Below are 18,358 nucleotides of genomic sequence, written 5' to 3' on the forward strand. Positions count from 1 at the left end.
AGTAAATGAGTCTGCAGTGGTCAGTGTGAGTGAATGAGTCTGCTGTGAGTCTGCAGTGGTCAGGGTGAATGACTGAATCTGCAGTGGTCAGGGTGAGTGAATGAGTCTGCTGTGAGTCTGCTGTGGTCAGGGTGAATGACTGAGTCTGCAGTGGTCAGGGTGAGTGAGTGAGTCCGCTGTGAGTCTGCTGTGGTCAGTGTGAGTGAGTGAGTGAGTCTGCAGTGGTCAGGGTGAGTGAATGAGTCTGCTGTGAGTCTGCTGTGGTCAGTGTGAGTGAATGAGTCCGCTGTGAGTCTGCTGTGGTCAGTGTGAGTGAATGAGTCTGCTGTGGTCAGTGTGAGTGAATGAGTCCGCTGTGAGTCTGCTGTGGTCAGTGTGAGTGAGTGAGTCTGCAGTGGTCAGGGTGAGTAAATGAGTCTGCAGTGGTCAGGGTGAGTGAATGAGTCTGCAGTGGTCAGGGTTAGTGAATGAGTCTGCTGTGAGTCTGCTGTGGTCAGGGTGAATGACTGAGTCTGCAGTGGTCAGGGTGAATGAATGAGTCTGCAGTGGTCAGGGTTAGTGAATGAGTCTGCTGTGAGTCTGCTGTGGTCAGTGTGAGTGAATGAGTCTGCAGTGGTCAGGGTGAGTAAATGAGTCTGCAGTGGTCAGGGTGAGTGAATGAGTCTGCAGTGGTCAGGGTTAGTGAATGAGTCTGCTGTGAGTCTGCTGTGGTCAGTGTGAGTGAATGAGTCTGCTGTGGTCAGTGTGAGTGAATGAGTCCGCTGTGAGTCTGCAGTGGTCAGGGTGAGTAAATGAGTCTGCAGTGGTCAGGGTGAGTGAATGAGTCTGCAGTGGTCAGGGTGAGTGAATGAGTCTGCTGTGAGTCTGCTGTGGTCAGGGTTAGTGAATGAGTCTGCAGTGGTCAGGGTGAGTGAATGAGTCTGCAGTGGTCAGGGTGAGTGAATGAGTCTGCAGTGGTCAGGGTGAGTGAATGAGTCTGCAGTGAGTCTGCTGTGGTCAGGGTGAATGAGTCTGCTGTGAGTCTGCTGTGAGTCTGCTGTGAGTCTGCTGTGAGTCTGCTGTGAGTCTGCTGTGAGTCTGCTGTGAGTCTGCAGTGGTCAGGGTGAGTGAGTGAGTCTGCAGTGGTCAGGGTGAGTGAGTGAGTCTGCAGTGGTCAGGGTGAGTGAGTGAGTCTGCAGTGGTCAGGGTGAGTGAATGAGTCTGCAGTGGTCAGGGTGAGTGAATGAGTCTGCTGTGGTCAGGGTGAATGAATGAGTCTGCTGTGAGTCTGCAGTGGTCAGGGTGAGTGAATGAATCTGCTGTGAGTCTGCAGTGGTCAGGGTGAGTGAATGAGTCTGCTGTGAGTCTGCAGTGGTCAGGGTGAGTGAGTGAGTCTGCAGTGGTCAGGGTGAGTAAATGAGTCTGCAGTGGTCAGTGTGAGTAAATGAGTCTGCAGTGGTCAGTGTGAGTGAATGAGTCTGCAGTGAATCTGCAGTGGTCAGGGTTAGTGAATGAGTCTGCTGTGGTCAGGGTGAATGACTGAGTCTGCAGTGGTCAGGGTGAGTAAATGAGTCTGCTGTGGTCAGTGTGAGTGAATGAGTCTGCTGTGAGTCTGCTGTGGTCAGGGTGAATGAATGTGTCTGCTGTGGTCAGGGTGAGTGAATGAGTCTGCTGTTAGTCTGCAGTGGTCAGGGTGAATTAATGAGTCTGATGTGTGTCTGCAGTGGTCAGGGTGAATGAGTGAGTCTGCAGTGGTCAGGGTGAGTGAATGAGTCTGCTGTGTGTCTGCAGTGGTCAGGGTGAATGAGTGAGTCTGCAGTGGTCAGGGTGAGTGAATGAATCTGCTGTGAGTCTGCAGTGGTCAGGGTGAATGACTGAGTCTGCAGTGGTCAGGGTGAGTAAATGAGTCTGCAGTGGTCAGTGTGAGTGAATGAGTCTGCTGTGAGTCTGCAGTGGTCAGGGTGAATGACTGAATCTGCAGTGGTCAGGGTGAGTGAATGAGTCTGCTGTGAGTCTGCTGTGGTCAGGGTGAATGACTGAGTCTGCAGTGGTCAGGGTGAGTGAGTGAGTCCGCTGTGAGTCTGCTGTGGTCAGTGTGAGTGAGTGAGTGAGTCTGCAGTGGTCAGGGTGAGTGAATGAGTCTGCTGTGAGTCTGCTGTGGTCAGTGAGTGAATGAGTCCGCTGTGAGTCTGCTGTGGTCAGTGTGAGTGAATGAGTCTGCTGTGGTCAGTGTGAGTGAATGAGTCCGCTGTGAGTCTGCTGTGGTCAGTGTGAGTGAGTGAGTCTGCAGTGGTCAGGGTGAGTAAATGAGTCTGCAGTGGTCAGGGTGAGTGAATGAGTCTGCAGTGGTCAGGGTTAGTGAATGAGTCTGCTGTGAGTCTGCTGTGGTCAGGGTGAATGACTGAGTCTGCAGTGGTCAGGGTGAATGAATGAGTCTGCAGTGGTCAGGGTGAGTAAATGAGTCTGCAGTGGTCAGGGTGAGTGAATGAGTCTGCTGTGAGTCTGCTGTGGTCAGTGTGAGTGAATGAGTCTGCTGTGAGTCTGCTGTGGTCAGTGTGAGTGAATGAGTCTGCAGTGGTCAGGGTGAGTAAATGAGTCTGCAGTGGTCAGGGTGAGTGAATGAGTCTGCAGTGGTCAGGGTGAGTGAATGAGTCTGCAGTGGTCAGGGTTAGTGAATGAGTCTGCTGTGGTCAGTGTGAGTGAATGAGTCTGCTGTGGTCAGTGTGAGTGAATGAGTCCGCTGTGAGTCTGCAGTGGTCAGGGTGAGTAAACGAGTCTGCAGTGGTCAGTGTGAGTAAATGAGTCTGCAGTGGTCAGTGTGAGTGAATGAGTCTGCTGTGAGTCTGCAGTGGTCAGGGTGAGTGAATGAGTCTGCAGTGAATCTGCAGTGGTCAGGGTTAGTGAATGAGTCTGCTGTGGTCAGGGTGAATGACTGAGTCTGCAGTGGTCAGGGTGAGTAAATGAGTCTGCTGTGGTCAGTGTGAGTGAATGAGTCTGCTGTGAGTCTGCTGTGGTCAGGGTGAATGAATGTGTCTGCTGTGGTCAGGGTGAGTGAATGAGTCTGCTGTTAGTCTGCAGTGGTCAGGGTGAATTAATGAGTCTGCTGTGATTCTGCAGTGGTCAGGGTGAATGAATGAGTCTGCTGTGGTCAGGGTGAATGAATGAGTCTGCTGTGAGTCTGCTGTGGTCAGTGTGAGTGAATGAGTCTGCTGTGAGTCTGCAGTGGTCAGGGTGAGTAAATGAGTCTGCAGTGGTCAGGGTGAGTGAATGAGTCTGCAGTGGTCAGGGTTAGTGAATGAGTCTGCTGTGAGTCTGCTGTGGTCAGGGTGAATGACTGAGTCTGCAGTGGTCAGGGTGAATGAATGAGTCTGCTGTGAGTCTGCAGTGGTCAGGGTGAGTGAATGAGTCTGCAGTGGTCAGGGTGAGTGAATGAGTCTGCAGTGGTCAGGGTGAGTGAATGAGTCTGCAGTGGTCAGGGTGAGTGAATGAGTCTGCAGTGAGTCTGCTGTGAGTCTGCTGTGAGTCTGCTGTGAGTCTGCTGTGAGTCTGCTGTGAGTCTGCTGTGAGTCTGCTGTGAGTCTGCTGTGAGTCTGCTGTGGTCAGGGTGAGTGAATGAGTCTGCAGTGGTCAGGGTGAATGAGTGAGTCTGCAGTGGTCAGGGTGAGTGAGTGAGTCTGCAGTGGTCAGGGTGAGTGAGTGAGTCTGCAGTGGTCAGGGTGAGTGAATGAGTCTGCAGTGGTCAGGGTGAGTGAATGAGTCTGCTGTGGTCAGGGTGAATGAATGAGTCTGCTGTGGTCAGGGTGAATGAATGAGTCTGCTGTGAGTCTGCTGTGGTCAGTGTGAGTGAATGAGTCTGCTGTGAGTCTGCAGTGGTCAGGGTGAGTGAATGAGTCTGCTGTGAGTCTGCAGTGGTCAGGGTGAATGAATGAGTCTGCTGTGAGTCTGCAGTGGTCAGGGTGAATGACTGAGTCTGCAGTGGTCAGGGTGAGTGAGTGAGTCTGCAGTGGTCAGGGTGAGTAAATGAGTCTGCAGTGGTCAGTGTGAGTAAATGAGTCTGCAGTGGTCAGTGTGAGTGAATGAGTCTGCTGTGAGTCTGCAGTGGTCAGGGTGAGTGAATGAGTCTGCAGTGAATCTGCAGTGGTCAGGGTTAGTGAATGAGTCTGCTGTGGTCAGGGTGAATGACTGAGTCTGCAGTGGTCAGGGTGAGTAAATGAGTCTGCTGTGGTCAGTGTGAGTGAATGAGTCTGCTGTGAGTCTGCTGTGGTCAGGGTGAATGAATGTGTCTGCTGTGGTCAGGGTGAGTGAATGAGTCTGCTGTTAGTCTGCAGTGGTCAGGGTGAATTAATGAGTCTGCTGTGATTCTGCAGTGGTCAGGGTGAATGAATGAGTCTGCTGTGAGTCTGCTGTGGTCAGTGTGAGTGAATGAGTCTGCTGTGAGTCTGCAGTGGTCAGGGTGAGTGAATGAGTCTGCTGTGAGTCTGCAGTGGTCAGGGTGAATGAATGAGTCTGCTGTGAGTCTGCAGTGGTCAGGGTGAATGAATGAGTCTGCTGTGAGTCTGCAGTGGTCAGGGTGAGTGAATGAGTCTGCTGTGAGTCTGCAGTGGTCAGGGTGAGTGAATGAGTCTGCTGTGAGTCTGCAGTGGTCAGGGTGAATGAATGAGTCTGCTGTGAGTCTGCTGTGGTCAGTGTGAGTGAATGAGTCTGCTGTGAGTCTGCAGTGGTCAGGGTGAGTGAATGAGTCTGCTGTGAGTCTGCAGTGGTCAGGGTGAGTGAGTGAGTCTGCAGTGAATCTGCAGTGGTCAGGGTTAGTGAGTGAGTCTGCAGTGGTCAGGGTGAGTAAATGAGTCTGCAGTGGTCAGTGTGAGTAAATGAGTCTGCAGTGGTCAGGGTGAGTGAATGAGTCTGCAGTGAATCTGCAGTGGTCAGGGTTAGTGAGTGAGTCTGCAGTGGTCAGGGTGAGTGAGTGAGTCTGCAGTGGTCAGGGTGAGTGAGTGAGTCTGCAGTGGTCAGGGTGAGTGAATGAGTCTGCAGTGGTTTGCAATGGTCAGGGTGAATGAGTGAGTCTGCAGTGGCCAGGGTGAATGAATGAGTCTGCAGTGGTCAATGAGTCTGCTGTGAGTCTGCAGTGGTCAGGGTTAGTGAATGAGTCTGCAGTGGTCAGGGTGAGTAAATGAGTCTGCAGTGGTCAGGGTGAGTGAATGAGTCTGCTGTGAGTCTGCAGTGGTCAGGGTGAGTGAATGAGTCTGCTGGTAGTCTGCAGTGGTCAGGGTGAGTGAATGAGTCTGCTGTGAGTGCAGTGGTCAGGGTGAGTGAGTGAGTCTGCAGTGGTCAGGGTGAGTAAATGAGTCTGCAGTGGTCAGGGTGAGTGAATGAGTCTGCAGTGGTCAGGGTGAGTGAATGAGTCTGCTGTGAGTCTGCTGTGGTCAGGGTGAGTGAATGAGTCTGCAGTGGTCAGGGTGAGTGAGTGAGTCTGCAGTGGTCAGGGTGAGTAAATGAGTCTGCAGTGGTCAGGGTGAGTGAATGAGTCTGCAGTGGTCAGGGTGAGTGAATGAGTCTGCTGTGAGTCTGCAGTGGTCAGGGTGAGTAAATGAGTCTGCAGTGGTCAGGGTGAGTGAATGAGTCTGCAGTGGTCAGGGTGAGTGAATGAGTCTGCAGTGGTCAGGGTGAGTGAATTAGTCTGCAGTGGTCAGGGTGAGTGAATGAGTCTGCTGTGAGTCTGCAGTGGTCAGGGTGAATGACTGAGTCTGCAGTGGTCAGGGTGAGTAAATGAGTCTGCAGTGGTCAGTGTGAGTGAATGAGTCTGCTGTGAGTCTGCAGTGGTCAGGGTGAATGACTGAATCTGCAGTGGTCAGGGTGAGTGAATGAGTCTGCTGTGAGTCTGCTGTGGTCAGGGTGAATGACTGAGTCTGCAGTGGTCAGGGTGAGTGAGTGAGTCCGCTGTGAGTCTGCTGTGGTCAGTGTGAGTGAGTGAGTGAGTCTGCAGTGGTCAGGGTGAGTGAATGAGTCTGCTGTGAGTCTGCTGTGGTCAGTGTGAGTGAATGAGTCCGCTGTGAGTCTGCTGTGGTCAGTGTGAGTGAATGAGTCCGCTGTGAGTCTGCTGTGGTCAGTGTGAGTGAATGAGTCTGCTGTGGTCAGTGTGAGTGAATGAGTCCGCTGTGAGTCTGCTGTGGTCAGTGTGAGTGAGTGAGTCTGCAGTGGTCAGGGTGAGTAAATGAGTCTGCAGTGGTCAGGGTTAGTGAATGAGTCTGCTGTGAGTCTGCTGTGGTCAGGGTGAATGATTGAGTCTGCAGTGGTCAGGGTGAATGAATGAGTCTGCAGTGGTCAGGGTGAGTAAATGAGTCTGCAGTGGTCAGGGTGAGTGAATGAGTCTGCAGTGGTCAGGGTTAGTGAATGAGTCTGCTGTGAGTCTGCTGTGGTCAGTGTGAGTGAATGAGTCTGCTGTGAGTCTGCTGTGGTCAGTGTGAGTGAATGAGTCTGCAGTGGTCAGGGTGAGTAAATGAGTCTGCAGTGGTCAGGGTGAGTGAATGAGTCTGCAGTGGTCAGGGTGAGTGAATGAGTCTGCAGTGGTCAGGGTTAGTGAATGAGTCTGCTGTGAGTCTGCTGTGGTCAGTGTGAGTGAATGAGTCTGCTGTGGTCAGTGTGAGTGAATGAGTCCGCTGTGAGTCTGCAGTGGTCAGGGTGAGTGAATGAGTCTGCAGTGGTCAGGGTTAGTGAATGAGTCTGCTGTGAGTCTGCTGTGGTCAGTGTGAGTGAATGAGTCTGCTGTGAGTCTGCTGTGGTCAGTGTGAGTGAATGAGTCTGCAGTGGTCAGGGTGAGTAAATGAGTCTGCAGTGGTCAGGGTGAGTGAATGAGTCTGCAGTGGTCAGGGTTAGTGAATGAGTCTGCTGTGAGTCTGCTGTGGTCAGTGTGAGTGAATGAGTCTGCTGTGGTCAGTGTGAGTGAATGAGTCCGCTGTGAGTCTGCAGTGGTCAGTGTGAGTGAATGAGTCTGCTGTGAGTCTGCAGTGGTCAGGGTGAGTGAATGAGTCTGCAGTGAATCTGCAGTGGTCAGGGTGAGTAAATGAGTCTGCTGTGGTCAGTGTGAGTGAATGAGTCTGCTGTGAGTCTGCTGTGGTCAGGGTGAATGAATGTGTCTGCTGTGGTCAGGGTGAGTGAATGAGTCTGCTGTTAGTCTGCAGTGGTCAGGGTGAATTAATGAGTCTGCTGTGATTCTGCAGTGGTCAGGGTGAATGAATGAGTCTGCTGTGGTCAGGGTGAATGAATGAGTCTGCTGTGAGTCTGCTGTGGTCAGTGTGAGTGAATGAGTCTGCTGTGAGTCTGCAGTGGTCAGGGTGAGTGAATGAGTCTGCTGTGAGTCTGCAGTGGTCAGGGTGAATGAAAGTCTGCTGTGAGTCTGCAGTGGTCAGGGTGAATGACTGAGTGCAGTGGTCAGGGTGAGTGAGTGAGTCTGCAGTGAATCTGCAGTGGTCAGGGTTAGTGAGTGAGTCTGCAGTGGTCAGGGTGAGTAAATGAGTCTGCAGTGGTCAGTGTGAGTAAATGAGTCTGCAGTGGTCAGGGTGAGTGAATGAGTCTGCAGTGAATCTGCAGTGGTCAGGGTTAGTGAGTGAGTCTGCAGTGGTCAGGGTGAGTGAGTGAGTCTGCAGTGGTCAGGGTGAGTGAGTGAGTCTGCAGTGGTCAGGGTGAGTGAATGAGTCTGCAGTGGTTTGCAATGGTCAGGGTGAATGAGTGAGTCTGCAGTGGCCAGGGTGAATGAATGAGTCTGCAGTGGTCAATGAGTCTGCTGTGAGTCTGCAGTGGTCAGGGTTAGTGAATGAGTCTGCAGTGGTCAGGGTGAGTAAATGAGTCTGCAGTGGTCAGGGTGAGTGAATGAGTCTGCTGTGAGTCTGCAGTGGTCAGGGTGAGTGAATGAGTCTGCTGGGAGTCTGCAGTGGTCAGGGTGAGTGAATGAGTCTGCTGTGAGTGCAGTGGTCAGGGTGAGTGAGTGAGTCTGCAGTGGTCAGGGTGAGTAAATGAGTCTGCAGTGGTCAGGGTGAGTGAATGAGTCTGCAGTGGTCAGGGTGAGTGAATGAGTCTGCTGTGAGTCTGCTGTGGTCAGGGTGAGTGAATGAGTCTGCAGTGGTCAGGGTGAGTGAGTGAGTCTGCAGTGGTCAGGGTGAGTAAATGAGTCTGCAGTGGTCAGGGTGAGTGAATGAGTCTGCAGTGGTCAGGGTGAGTGAATGAGTCTGCTGTGAGTCTGCAGTGGTCAGGGTGAGTAAATGAGTCTGCAGTGGTCAGGGTGAGTGAATGAGTCTGCAGTGGTCAGGGTGAGTGAATGAGTCTGCAGTGGTCAGGGTGAGTGAATTAGTCTGCAGTGGTCAGGGTTAGTGAATGAGTCTGCTGTGAGTCTGCTGTGGTCAGGGTGAATGACTGAGTCTGCAGTGGTCAGGGTGAATGAATGAGTCTGCAGTGGTCAGGGTGAGTGAATGAGTCTGCAGTGGTCAGGGTGAGTGAATGAGTCTGCAGTGGTCAGGGTGAATGAATGAGTCTGCAGTGGTCAGGGTGAGTGAATGAGTCTGCAGTGAGTCTGCTGTGGTCAGGGTGAATGAGTCTGCTGTGAGTCTGCTGTGAGTCTGTTGTGAGTCTGCTGTGAGTCTGCTGTGAGTCTGCTGTGAGTCTGCTGTGAGTCTGCTGTGAGTCTGCTGTGAGTCTGCTGTGAGTCAATGAGTCTGCAGTGTTCAGGGTGAATGAGTGAGTCTGCAGTGGTCAGGGTGAGTGAGTGAGTCTGCAGTGGTTTGCAATGGTCAGGGTGAATGAGTGAGTCTGCAGTGGCCAGGGTGAGTGAATGAGTCTGCTGTGGTCAGGGTGAGTAAATGAGTCTGCTGTGAGTCTGCTGTGGTCAGGGTGAGTGAATGAGTCTGCTGTGGTCAGGGTGAGTAAATGAGTCTGCTGTGAGTGCAGTGGTCAGGGTGAGTGAATGAGTGTGCTGTGGTCAGGGTGAGTGAGTCTGCTGTGGTCAGGGTTAGTGAGTGAGTCTGCTGTGGTCAGGGTTAGTGAATGAGTCTGCAGTGGTCAGGGTGAATGACTGAGTCTGCTGTGATCAGGGTTAGTGAATGAGTCTGCATTGGTCAGGGTTAGTGAATGAGTCTGCAGTGGTCAGGGTGAGTGAGTGAGTCTGCTGTGGTCAGGGTGAATGACTGAGTCTGCTGTGGTCAGGGTGAGTGAATGAGTCTGCTGTGGTCAGGGTTAGTGAATGAGTCTGCTGTGGTCAGGGTGAATGACTAAGTCTGCTGTGATCAGGGTTAGTGAATGAGTCTGCTGTGAGTGCAGTGGTCAGGGTGAGTGAATGACTCTGCTGTGAGTCTGCAGTGGTCAGGGTGAGTGAATGAGTCTGCTGTGGTCAGGGTTAGTGAATGAGTCTGCTGTGAGTGCAGTGGTCAGGGTGAGTGAATAAGTCTGCTGTGGTCAGGGTGAGTGAATGAGTCTGCTGTGGTCAGGGTGAGTGAATGAGTCTGCTGTGGTCAGGGTGAGTGAATGAGTCTGCTGTGGTCAGGGTGAGTGAATGAGTCTGCAGTGGTCAGGGTGAGTAAATGAGTCTGCTGTGAGTCTGCAGTGGTCAGGGTGAGTGAATGAGTCTGCAGTGGTCAGGGTGAGTGAATGAGTCTGCTGTGAGTCTGCAGTGGTCAGGGTGAGTGAATGAGTCTGCTGTGGTCAGGGTTAGTGAATGAGTCTGCAGTGGTCAGGGTGAGTAAATGAGTCTGCTGTGAGTCTGCAGTGGTCAGGGTGAGTGAATGAGTCTGCTGTGAGTCTGCAGTGGTCAGGGTGAGTGAGTGAGTCTGCTGTGGTCAGGGTGAGTGAGTCTGCTGTGGTCAGGGTGAGTGAATGAGTCTGCTGTGGTCAGGGTGAGTAAATGAGTCTGCTGTGAGTCTGCAGTGGTCAGGGTGAGTGAATGAGTCTGCTGTGGTCAGGGTGAGTGAATGAGTCTGCTGTGGTCAGGGTGAGTAAATGAGTCTGCTGTGAGTCTGCAGTGGTCAGGGTGAGTAAATGAGTCTGCTGTGAGTCTGCAGTGGTCAGGGTGAGTAAATGAGTCTGCTGTGAGTCTGCAGTGGTCAGGGTGAGTGAATGAGTCTGGAGTGGTCAGGGTGAGTGAATGAGTCTGCTGTGGTCAGGGTGAGTGAATGAGTCTGCAGTGGTCAGGGTGAGTGAATGAGTCGAGTGGTCAGGGTGAGTGAATGAGTCTGCTGTGATCAGGGTTAGTGAATGAGTCTGCTGTGGTCAGGGTTAGTGAATGAGTCTGCTGTGAGTGCAGTGGTCAGGATGAGTCTGCTGTGGTCAGGGTGAGTAAATGAGTCTGCTGTGAGTCTACTGTGGTCAGGGTGAGTAAATGAGTCTGCTGTGAGTCTACTGTGGTCAGGGTGAGTGAATGAGTCTGCTGTGGTCAGGGTGAATGAATGATTCTGCTGTGGTCAGGGTGCGTGAATGAGTTTGCTGTGAGTCTGCAGTGGTCCGGGTGAATGAATGAGTCTGCTGTGGTCAGGGTGAGTGAGTGAGTGAGTCTGCGGTGTAGTGTTAATTTCATTAACGAAATCTATGATGTAAAATGTTTGTCAACAAAATTTTTCCCATAAGACAAGTTGATGAAGAGACGATAATAAGGTCATTAAACGACAACTGTGACTATATCAACATTGTTGATGAAAAAAGACGAGATTAAATGTAGTTAAAAAAACAAAACTTTACTTTTGTTGAAAAAAAGAGGAGCCAAAAACATTTCAGACTTCTGTACCAGACTCTATTAGGCAAGCGTTCATGTTTGCGGTTGCCAGTTATCAAGAGCTCAAATCCTCCAATCAGAGCTTTTCTATTAAATGGATATGTGATCAGCTTTTTGCTTTACACAATCTGTCAACCGTTCACACACGTTCTCTGCGGAGGTGCCATGATCTGAAAACAGACATACGGCAGAGCTGTATTCTGAGGTATTCTGCTAAAATTAAAGTGTCATTTAGTCTCTGTTATGTGCAGTTGGTTGCTGATTGTACTTATGCAACCTCTGTAAGGCAATATGTACAATCTTTTAGTTTTAATAGAGAAACATTAATGCATTATTAATTGGTATTATTGGAATTACTATTAGGAATGTCTCTGTTATAATATTTGAGAGTAGGTTTTTGTTTTACCACTTTTCATAATGTAGACAGGGTGAGTGTATATCTTAAGTCTGTGGTGTTTATTTAGCTTAGGCTATAATTGATAGGCTTTAATAAATCTGTACACTATATGAGGTAAAATAACCCATGCATGATGTGTTCTTGTGCAGTGTTGAAACTCTGACTGAACACCAAGTTAAACCGTAGCCAATGAAGACAGTCATAGGAAGGTTGATCATTTACTGTCACTCTTCATAATTAACATGTTGCAGTGAAAGCTGTAATAAAACAATACAACAATATTCACTGTCTATGTCTTGATTAATCATCCAGTTATAAATGTCTGTATCATAAACAATTACTGCTGTTCTCACCGTAGTAGCAGCTATAATGGCTATTAGCATCACTGTTACCTTGTTTTTAACAACTTATTAAATATCTTTTTAACAAAATTCTTACTAATATATAATCTTTAACATGCCTAATGTCACATAGATTAACTTACGGCATTGCCTCTATGATGGTTTATAGTTGATACAAAGGATTACTAGTGCGAGCACACCACGTGTCTGTCTCATTGTTTTCATGCAGAAACAGGAAGTATTAACAGGAAGTGACTAAATAGGCAGTGACATCATCACATAACAAATAATATTCATTTTTACAAATGAGGTAGATAAACAGAAAAGTAATTAAGAACTTCACATTTTACCTGAGAATATATATCAACAAAAATAAAGCATATATTTAAAAAGTTAAATTTCTTAAAGGGCAACACACTCCCTGCCTGACCTATGGGAGGTCACTATGAATTTGTGAGAGTGTTGAACCTTAACCTCTAGATCAGTCTTTGGGTAGAAGTAGAACAACTTCTGCAATTAGCCTTAGAAAGTTTTTTATTTTGCATTGGTCACTTGTAGTGACCTCAACCTTTCTTACATGTCCATCCTTTCCAGGGAATATGGTAGTGATTCTGGCCATGGTCCAGCAGTTGCGGGCTATATATTTGTCCCTGAGCAGAACTAGATCTCCAGCTTGAAGGTTTCTGTGAGGTACTGTTCACTTCTGTCTGTGTTGCAAGCAAGGTAAGTATTCCCAGCTCCAGCGGGTCCAGAACATTGAGCCCCACATGGGAAGGCAGGCTTTGAGGCATTCAGATGGCAGGTCCACCATGAATTGTTCTTCCAGCTTTCCACGCAGCTTGCGACAGGTCAACCTGTGCTTTCATTTGTGAAGTACTGAATTGAATAGCGCCTTGCCTCCCAAGATCCACAATCCTGCTGCCCTGATTGCTCCTTCTGTCAAGTGACGGTCTTGATGTTTCACTTGCTCGTGATGTCGAGTGAGCAGTAGGGAGATGTGGCTATCTTTGGGCAGAATTATTGGGTTCTTTTCTGCAGTTGCAACCTGAGTGTACTTTAGTCCTCCAACACAAATGAAATCATACAAACAAAATCCTCAAGCGGTTACTTTTGGATACTGCTTGGAGGGCTGACAGTTCTTTTGCAAATGCAGCTTTTTTGTGTTGCTTCAAGGATAACGTTCCTTGCTTGGTCCATTTCATCCGGAGTACGAGGTAAGTCACATTTGCATTTGCTGTTTTGGTTTGTGTGTTTGCAGGATTTTGCCATGTGAACTACAAATGCTACTCGTCTTACTAGGGAGGTGAAGGTGGAGAACCGTTGGAATCGATCAGAGGTAAGCTTTGGTTGTTCCAGGTTAGTAGCACATGTTTGTACTTGTGGCCGGATTTCTGAGTACTTTTCAGGTTCAATTAGCTCAAATGTCTCATTCGTTTGTGTTTTCTCTGCAGGTGGCTGATGCAGGAAGGAGGGACCGGTGAACCAAGAAGTCTGCGCCAGGCAGGATGCAGGTAAGGATCTTGACACATGATCTGCAGGGTTTTCTTCTGTACGTACATAGTGCTACTGCTTAGATTTGAGAACTGATGGATACGTTGTTCACAATAGAGTCCATACATATAGAATTGTTTTGAGTTGTTATAAATGTAGTCAAGCACCACTTTGCTGTCTGTAAAGAACTTTGTCGTTCAACTCTAGATCAAGCTCAGCAGTAGAGATGGCAGATCTCATACAGGATAAGACAGCAGTGCACAGTTCAAGCCTTTGTAATTGTTGGTTCGGACAGGAGTGCTAGCATTTCCTCGCCCATAACGTATCCTACTTCAACTTGCCCATCTTTCTAAAGTGCTTTCAGATACGCCACAGCACCTATGGCCTTGGTCGATGCATCTGAGAATACACACAATTCTGTGTGCACTGCTTCAGTGAGTGAGGTTTTTGTGTATGTATGTCGAACATGAAGCTGTTTTAGGTCTTGGAGAGAATCTCTTCATGCTTCCTATCTGCTTAGTTTTTTCTCCGGGAGGGGTGTGTCCCAGTCTGACAGTTCAGAGGTAAGTTTTCTGAGAAGGGCTCTTCCCTGGATTGTAACAGGTGCCATTTGAGTTGGTCAATGTGTTAGTCGTGATCTCCCACAGCAGACCTAAACTCCATTGTGTCTGTGAAGTTTCTCCAATCAGATCTAGGTCCTTGATCACTGGAGCACAATCTTTGGGTGGGAAAGCTTCCATGACTGTCTGAGGGTTTGAAGCAAACTTGTGTAAGCAGAGGTTTTACTCAGCTAGTGAGGCCTGTGTTCGTTGGAGCAAATCAATTGCCTCAGCTTCAGACGGTACAAATAACTAACAAACCATCATCAACATAGAAATGTCTTTCCACAAACTTGACGGTATCAGCACAATGCTCCCGTGCGCCTTCTCTGATGGCTCTTCGCAGCCCGTAAATGGCCATAGCAGGAGATGGCCATTTCCAAAGACGTGGACCTTCATTTAATACTGAACAATTTCCTTGTTGACATCATTGTCCTTGTGCAATAGAAAACGTAGGAAGTTGCGATGGTCTTCACGCACAAAGAAACAGTGGAACATGTGCTGAATGTCTGCTAGGATTGCAACCTTCTCTTTACGAAAGTGTAGAAGGACGCTTACAAGGGTGTTATTGAGGTCGGGCCTGTGAGGAGCATGTCACTGAGAGCGACACTGTAGTATCGATCACTGGAATCAAAGAGGAGCTCCCCATCTGTTAAAATCATTTCTGTAGACATTTGTGTCCATTAATTTTTAGGAAAACTGTGTTTTCCACGGATGGAGCAGGTTTGTTTGTCATGCCTCAGTTCTGTTAAACACTGTCTGTCCTAGTGTCTTCTCAGTTGCTTTGCCAGACATGTTACAGCTTTGTTAAGCAGTTGGGGGGCAAAGGGGGCATTGTTTGGTCTATTGACCTGCTGCCTGACATTGTGTGCCCTTATGACATCTCTTCTGAGTAGCAGAAGTATTTCTGCATCTGGTGTTCTGGAATGTGCTTGGCAATGTGTCAGAGATGAGGCTGGTGTAGAACTGCACTTGGTGAATTTCAGACTGATTATTAAGGATTTCATGACACTCAAGGAGTGATGGAAGAGAGATGAGAACTTTTCCATCCAATGACTCAATCTGGAAACCTTCTGCTTTCCTGCCGCATGTTTCTACGATGTCAGAGCAAGTTCTGAGATTATATGAGAATGGTTTGCTCTCCACATTGAACAGGTCAAAGAACTCTGGTCTGGCTAATGAGCGATTGCTCTGGATATCCAGAATTACATAGACTTAGATGGTCCTTGGAACCCTTGGGGTAAATCTTCACAAGGCAGATTTTTGAGCATGAGCGGCTCCACTGACCTGGACTGCATACTTCTGTGCAGGATGTACTGACAACAGCCATGTTAGAATGATCTTCTCCCTGCCCACCGTCCTCTTGTGATGGTGAAGGAGCCTTGACAGACCTGTGAGATAACCATCTTCTTTAGCACCTTGGATTTCCATAAGCAATTCCCAGAGTTCACATAATTTGGTGTGGTCTTTTGCTGAAATCCAAGGAAAACTGTCCAACCGCTGAAATAGTGACTTTTCAATGATTTTTGGTGCAGCTCTCCCATGCTTTTTGTAAAGCGAGATTGGGGTTGCTGACATGCACTGAGCAGATGCATTTCACCTGTTTGCCAGATTCCTTTCCCAACCATATAGTCATGAAGTCCAATTTTTGCATTGCTGTGAGGTGCACTTCACGAGCTGCACTTCTCAGGCTTATCAGTCCTGAATTAACAAGGTCTCGTTGTGCTTAATACTATGCCAAAGGCTCTGCCTGAGGTGGCGTACTAGCTGGAGGAATGTATCGAGGAACGTATGGCTTAGCATGCACGTTCATGATGGGCCTTCTGACTTCAGACTTCATTGCACCTGCAGACAAACAGGTTGTTGCAGGTAAGTGCATATTATCAGCTTTCTCAGACTTTGGCTTGTTGATAGACTGTGTACATGAAATGTCTTTCACAAGCGGACTCCATGTTATGAAGCTGTTATGTGAGTCAGCGTGGAATGGAGGAGTGACAGGTAAGGCTGATAAGAGTTGAGAAGGAGAATGACTTTGAAGGTTGATTTGAGAATTGACATTCACTGGTAAGTTAAATTTTAACGTTCTCTGATTCAGATCTTCCTCTTTCAACTGCAACATGCATTGATAGATCAGCATCTTCCAGCACTTGTGCGTCCACTGTGGCCGCATCAGCTTCTCTATGTAGTGTTAACACTTCCAACTCCGTGTCTATTCTTACTGTTTCCAGCTAATTTTGAGCTTCTCTTGCAGCCTTTTCCATTTTCAGTTTAGCCTCTTGGCTGGCATATGACGCTCTCACTTCGGTAGCTTCAGCTCTGGCCCGGGCATGGGCCGCACTTGCAGATGATGCGGATGACTTGCTGCTTCTAGCACTGCACACAGATGACTTCCTGCTTGTTGCCATCTTAACCACTTTAAACATCAAACGGTGCCTTTTCACTGTTCTTGTGCAGTGTATTGAAACTCTGACTAAATGGCAAGTTAAATCGTAGCCAATGAAGACCGTCATAGCAAGGTTAATCATTTATTCATCCTCTTCATCATTAACATGTTGAGGTGAAAACTATAATAAAACAATACAACAATATTCTATGTCTTGATTAATCATCCAATTATAAACATCAGTAATGTTGTTGTCAAAAGTACCAGTACTTTGGTACCAAGTGATGATGATGCCAAAATGTGATGATACCAGCATTTCTGTAGTACCGAGAGAGTATAGTCAGTACCCACTGATAGGGCTGTGCCAGTATTTATGTGAATATGAAATGAGTGAAGCACAAAGCTTTGTTAGCCTACAGAAGAAATAATAGGCTAGCAATTAAATGTGACATCGCAGCCATGGAAACCTTTTGGTTCATGGTGAATGAGAGAGGTACGTGAGTCCATACATTTAAGCTTTGTCAGCTTTGTATTCTGTTTTGTGAATCGCGATCTGGTCACCTGATTATCAGATAATTTATCAATATTCCATTACTTATTCCACTGAACATGGAATCTCTGTTTATTTTCCCAAATCTTCACTCATGCAGGGGATTATAAATGTTTTTTTCTTGATTTTTTTTTTTTTGTTTGTTTGTTTTTTGTTTTTTTTTGTTTTTTTTGGCTTTCTCTGGCAGCACAAAATCAAACATAGCTTGAATGTTTTGCCCCAGTTGAAGATAAAACTAGCTTTTCAGACCTTTTACAACAAGTGTCAGTTGCTTGTAACATCAGAAGATAACATGAAGATGCTCTCTTTCCTGCTCGTGTCCCACATCCCTGTCAAAGAGCATAGCGGCTATATGACGCATCTTTGTGTGGAAATAAAAAACTTTTTTAAAATAACATTAACTTTCTTATTATTTAGGTTACCATTATTTACTGATATTTATTTCATAGTTTTACAGGCTGTAAGTGTGTCATTTCACTGACGGAATAGCTAAAATAAACATGCATGTCTGTTACGAAATCAATGTTTGAGCATTTTATTTTATTTTTTTTTATATTTAAAAATTTATTTCATTAAGGTATATATACACACAAACATAAACACACGCTCCAAATATTTATATGTATGATTACCATCATATTTAATGTTTTAAAAATAGGCAAGTTAAATAAAATGGTAAAATAGTTCCTGTGGTACCAAAATTGGTACCGAGAACTGTAAAATTTTAATGATATTAGTACCGACTAGCGGTGTAACGATTCACTCGCTTTCTCGATGCATCGATTAAAAATCCTGACGATGCATTTGAATCATGAATCTATGTTTGAATCTATGTATTTTTAATCTGTTTTTTGAATCGTGAATCATTCATTTTGGTCAATAATCGAAGTAAAACGGATTAATTGCGATTCTATAGCGAAAATATATAAACATTAAATTATTTAATTTCCTGAATTGATGGAGACGTTGTGCGCTGTCATTTGCGCCCTCACAGCTCTCCAGCATTGACACGCTCTGCACTCTTACCGCCTCTCACTGGATTGTGCTCACGCTCCCTCCGTAGCTCTCCCACGTTTGAGCTCTCCCCAGGACAGCCACTGCTATTCACATGAGCAGATGACAGCTCTCTATTAAGACAGCAATAGTCAAACCGCTCAAGCCATTGATAAAGCTGCAAAGTCATTGCGTGGTCAATACTGTTGAAATAAAACGCTTTTATTGCGTTATTTTCTATAAGATAAAATACTGAAGTTTTAAGGAAATGGGTCATTGACATTACCTGAGCAGTTTCAGGGTGCACATTTATTGCATGGACGGAACAAACGCATAATGTAAGTGTCTAAATGGATATGCACAGTTCAATGAATGATAAATGAAATTATGAACTTAATGTCGTTAAACTGAATGTGCGAAGAAAACTGCTGAAATAACTACAACATTAACAACACTGACATAAGACCGTGTGGTTTTTCTATCAATCGGATGCACGGTAAAGTTGCGTTCGTTACTATAGCAACAGTAGAAACCCAACGCATTTTCTTTCAGAATCGTAAGGAAAATTATCAGTATAAAGAGGACTTTTATAACTATTCCGTGAAGAAAGGTTAGTTTAGGATTAGTTGGGAAAGTGCATATTCTAGGGTCGTCTCTCCATGTAAGCATTAGTATGTTTAGTGTACCTGGAACACTTTAATAAGGTTGTGTAGCCATTAACACTATCTTGCACTATAGTTAACATGAACTAGGCCTAACAACACTTTTAAAGCCCTTTTGAAGTTTTGGCTTATGTAAATTTCCACAAATGCCAATTTTTATAGGCTATTAAAATAAAGTCATGTAACATCATTGATAACTAACATGAACTAACA

The 18,358-nt window shown here is 46.9% G+C and overlaps 1 protein-coding gene across 3 annotated transcripts in view; it reads left to right on the forward strand.

The window, feature by feature from the left end:
- Window positions 1-18,358, forward strand: part of pnpt1 (polyribonucleotide nucleotidyltransferase 1, mitochondrial) — a 45,957-nt gene that overhangs the window by 5,102 nt on the left and 22,497 nt on the right. Inside the window, exons 3-4 of one of the 3 annotated variants that reach the window (XM_067386914.1) lie at window positions 12,919-12,978; window positions 13,314-13,392. The exons of 1 other annotated variant lie outside the window; for it this stretch is intronic. In XM_067386914.1, coding sequence (XP_067243015.1) covers window positions 12,926-12,978; window positions 13,314-13,392 — 132 coding nt within the window. In that variant the 5' untranslated portion in view covers window positions 12,919-12,925. Of the gene's footprint in view, window positions 1-12,918; window positions 12,979-13,313; window positions 13,393-18,358 lie in introns of those variants that run through there. One more of the 3 variants, XM_067386915.1, reaches the window with a different exon arrangement.

Source organism: Chanodichthys erythropterus, chromosome 5 (genome assembly GCF_024489055.1).
Source record: "Chanodichthys erythropterus isolate Z2021 chromosome 5, ASM2448905v1, whole genome shotgun sequence".
NCBI classification, from domain to species: domain Eukaryota; kingdom Metazoa; phylum Chordata; class Actinopteri; order Cypriniformes; family Xenocyprididae; genus Chanodichthys; species Chanodichthys erythropterus.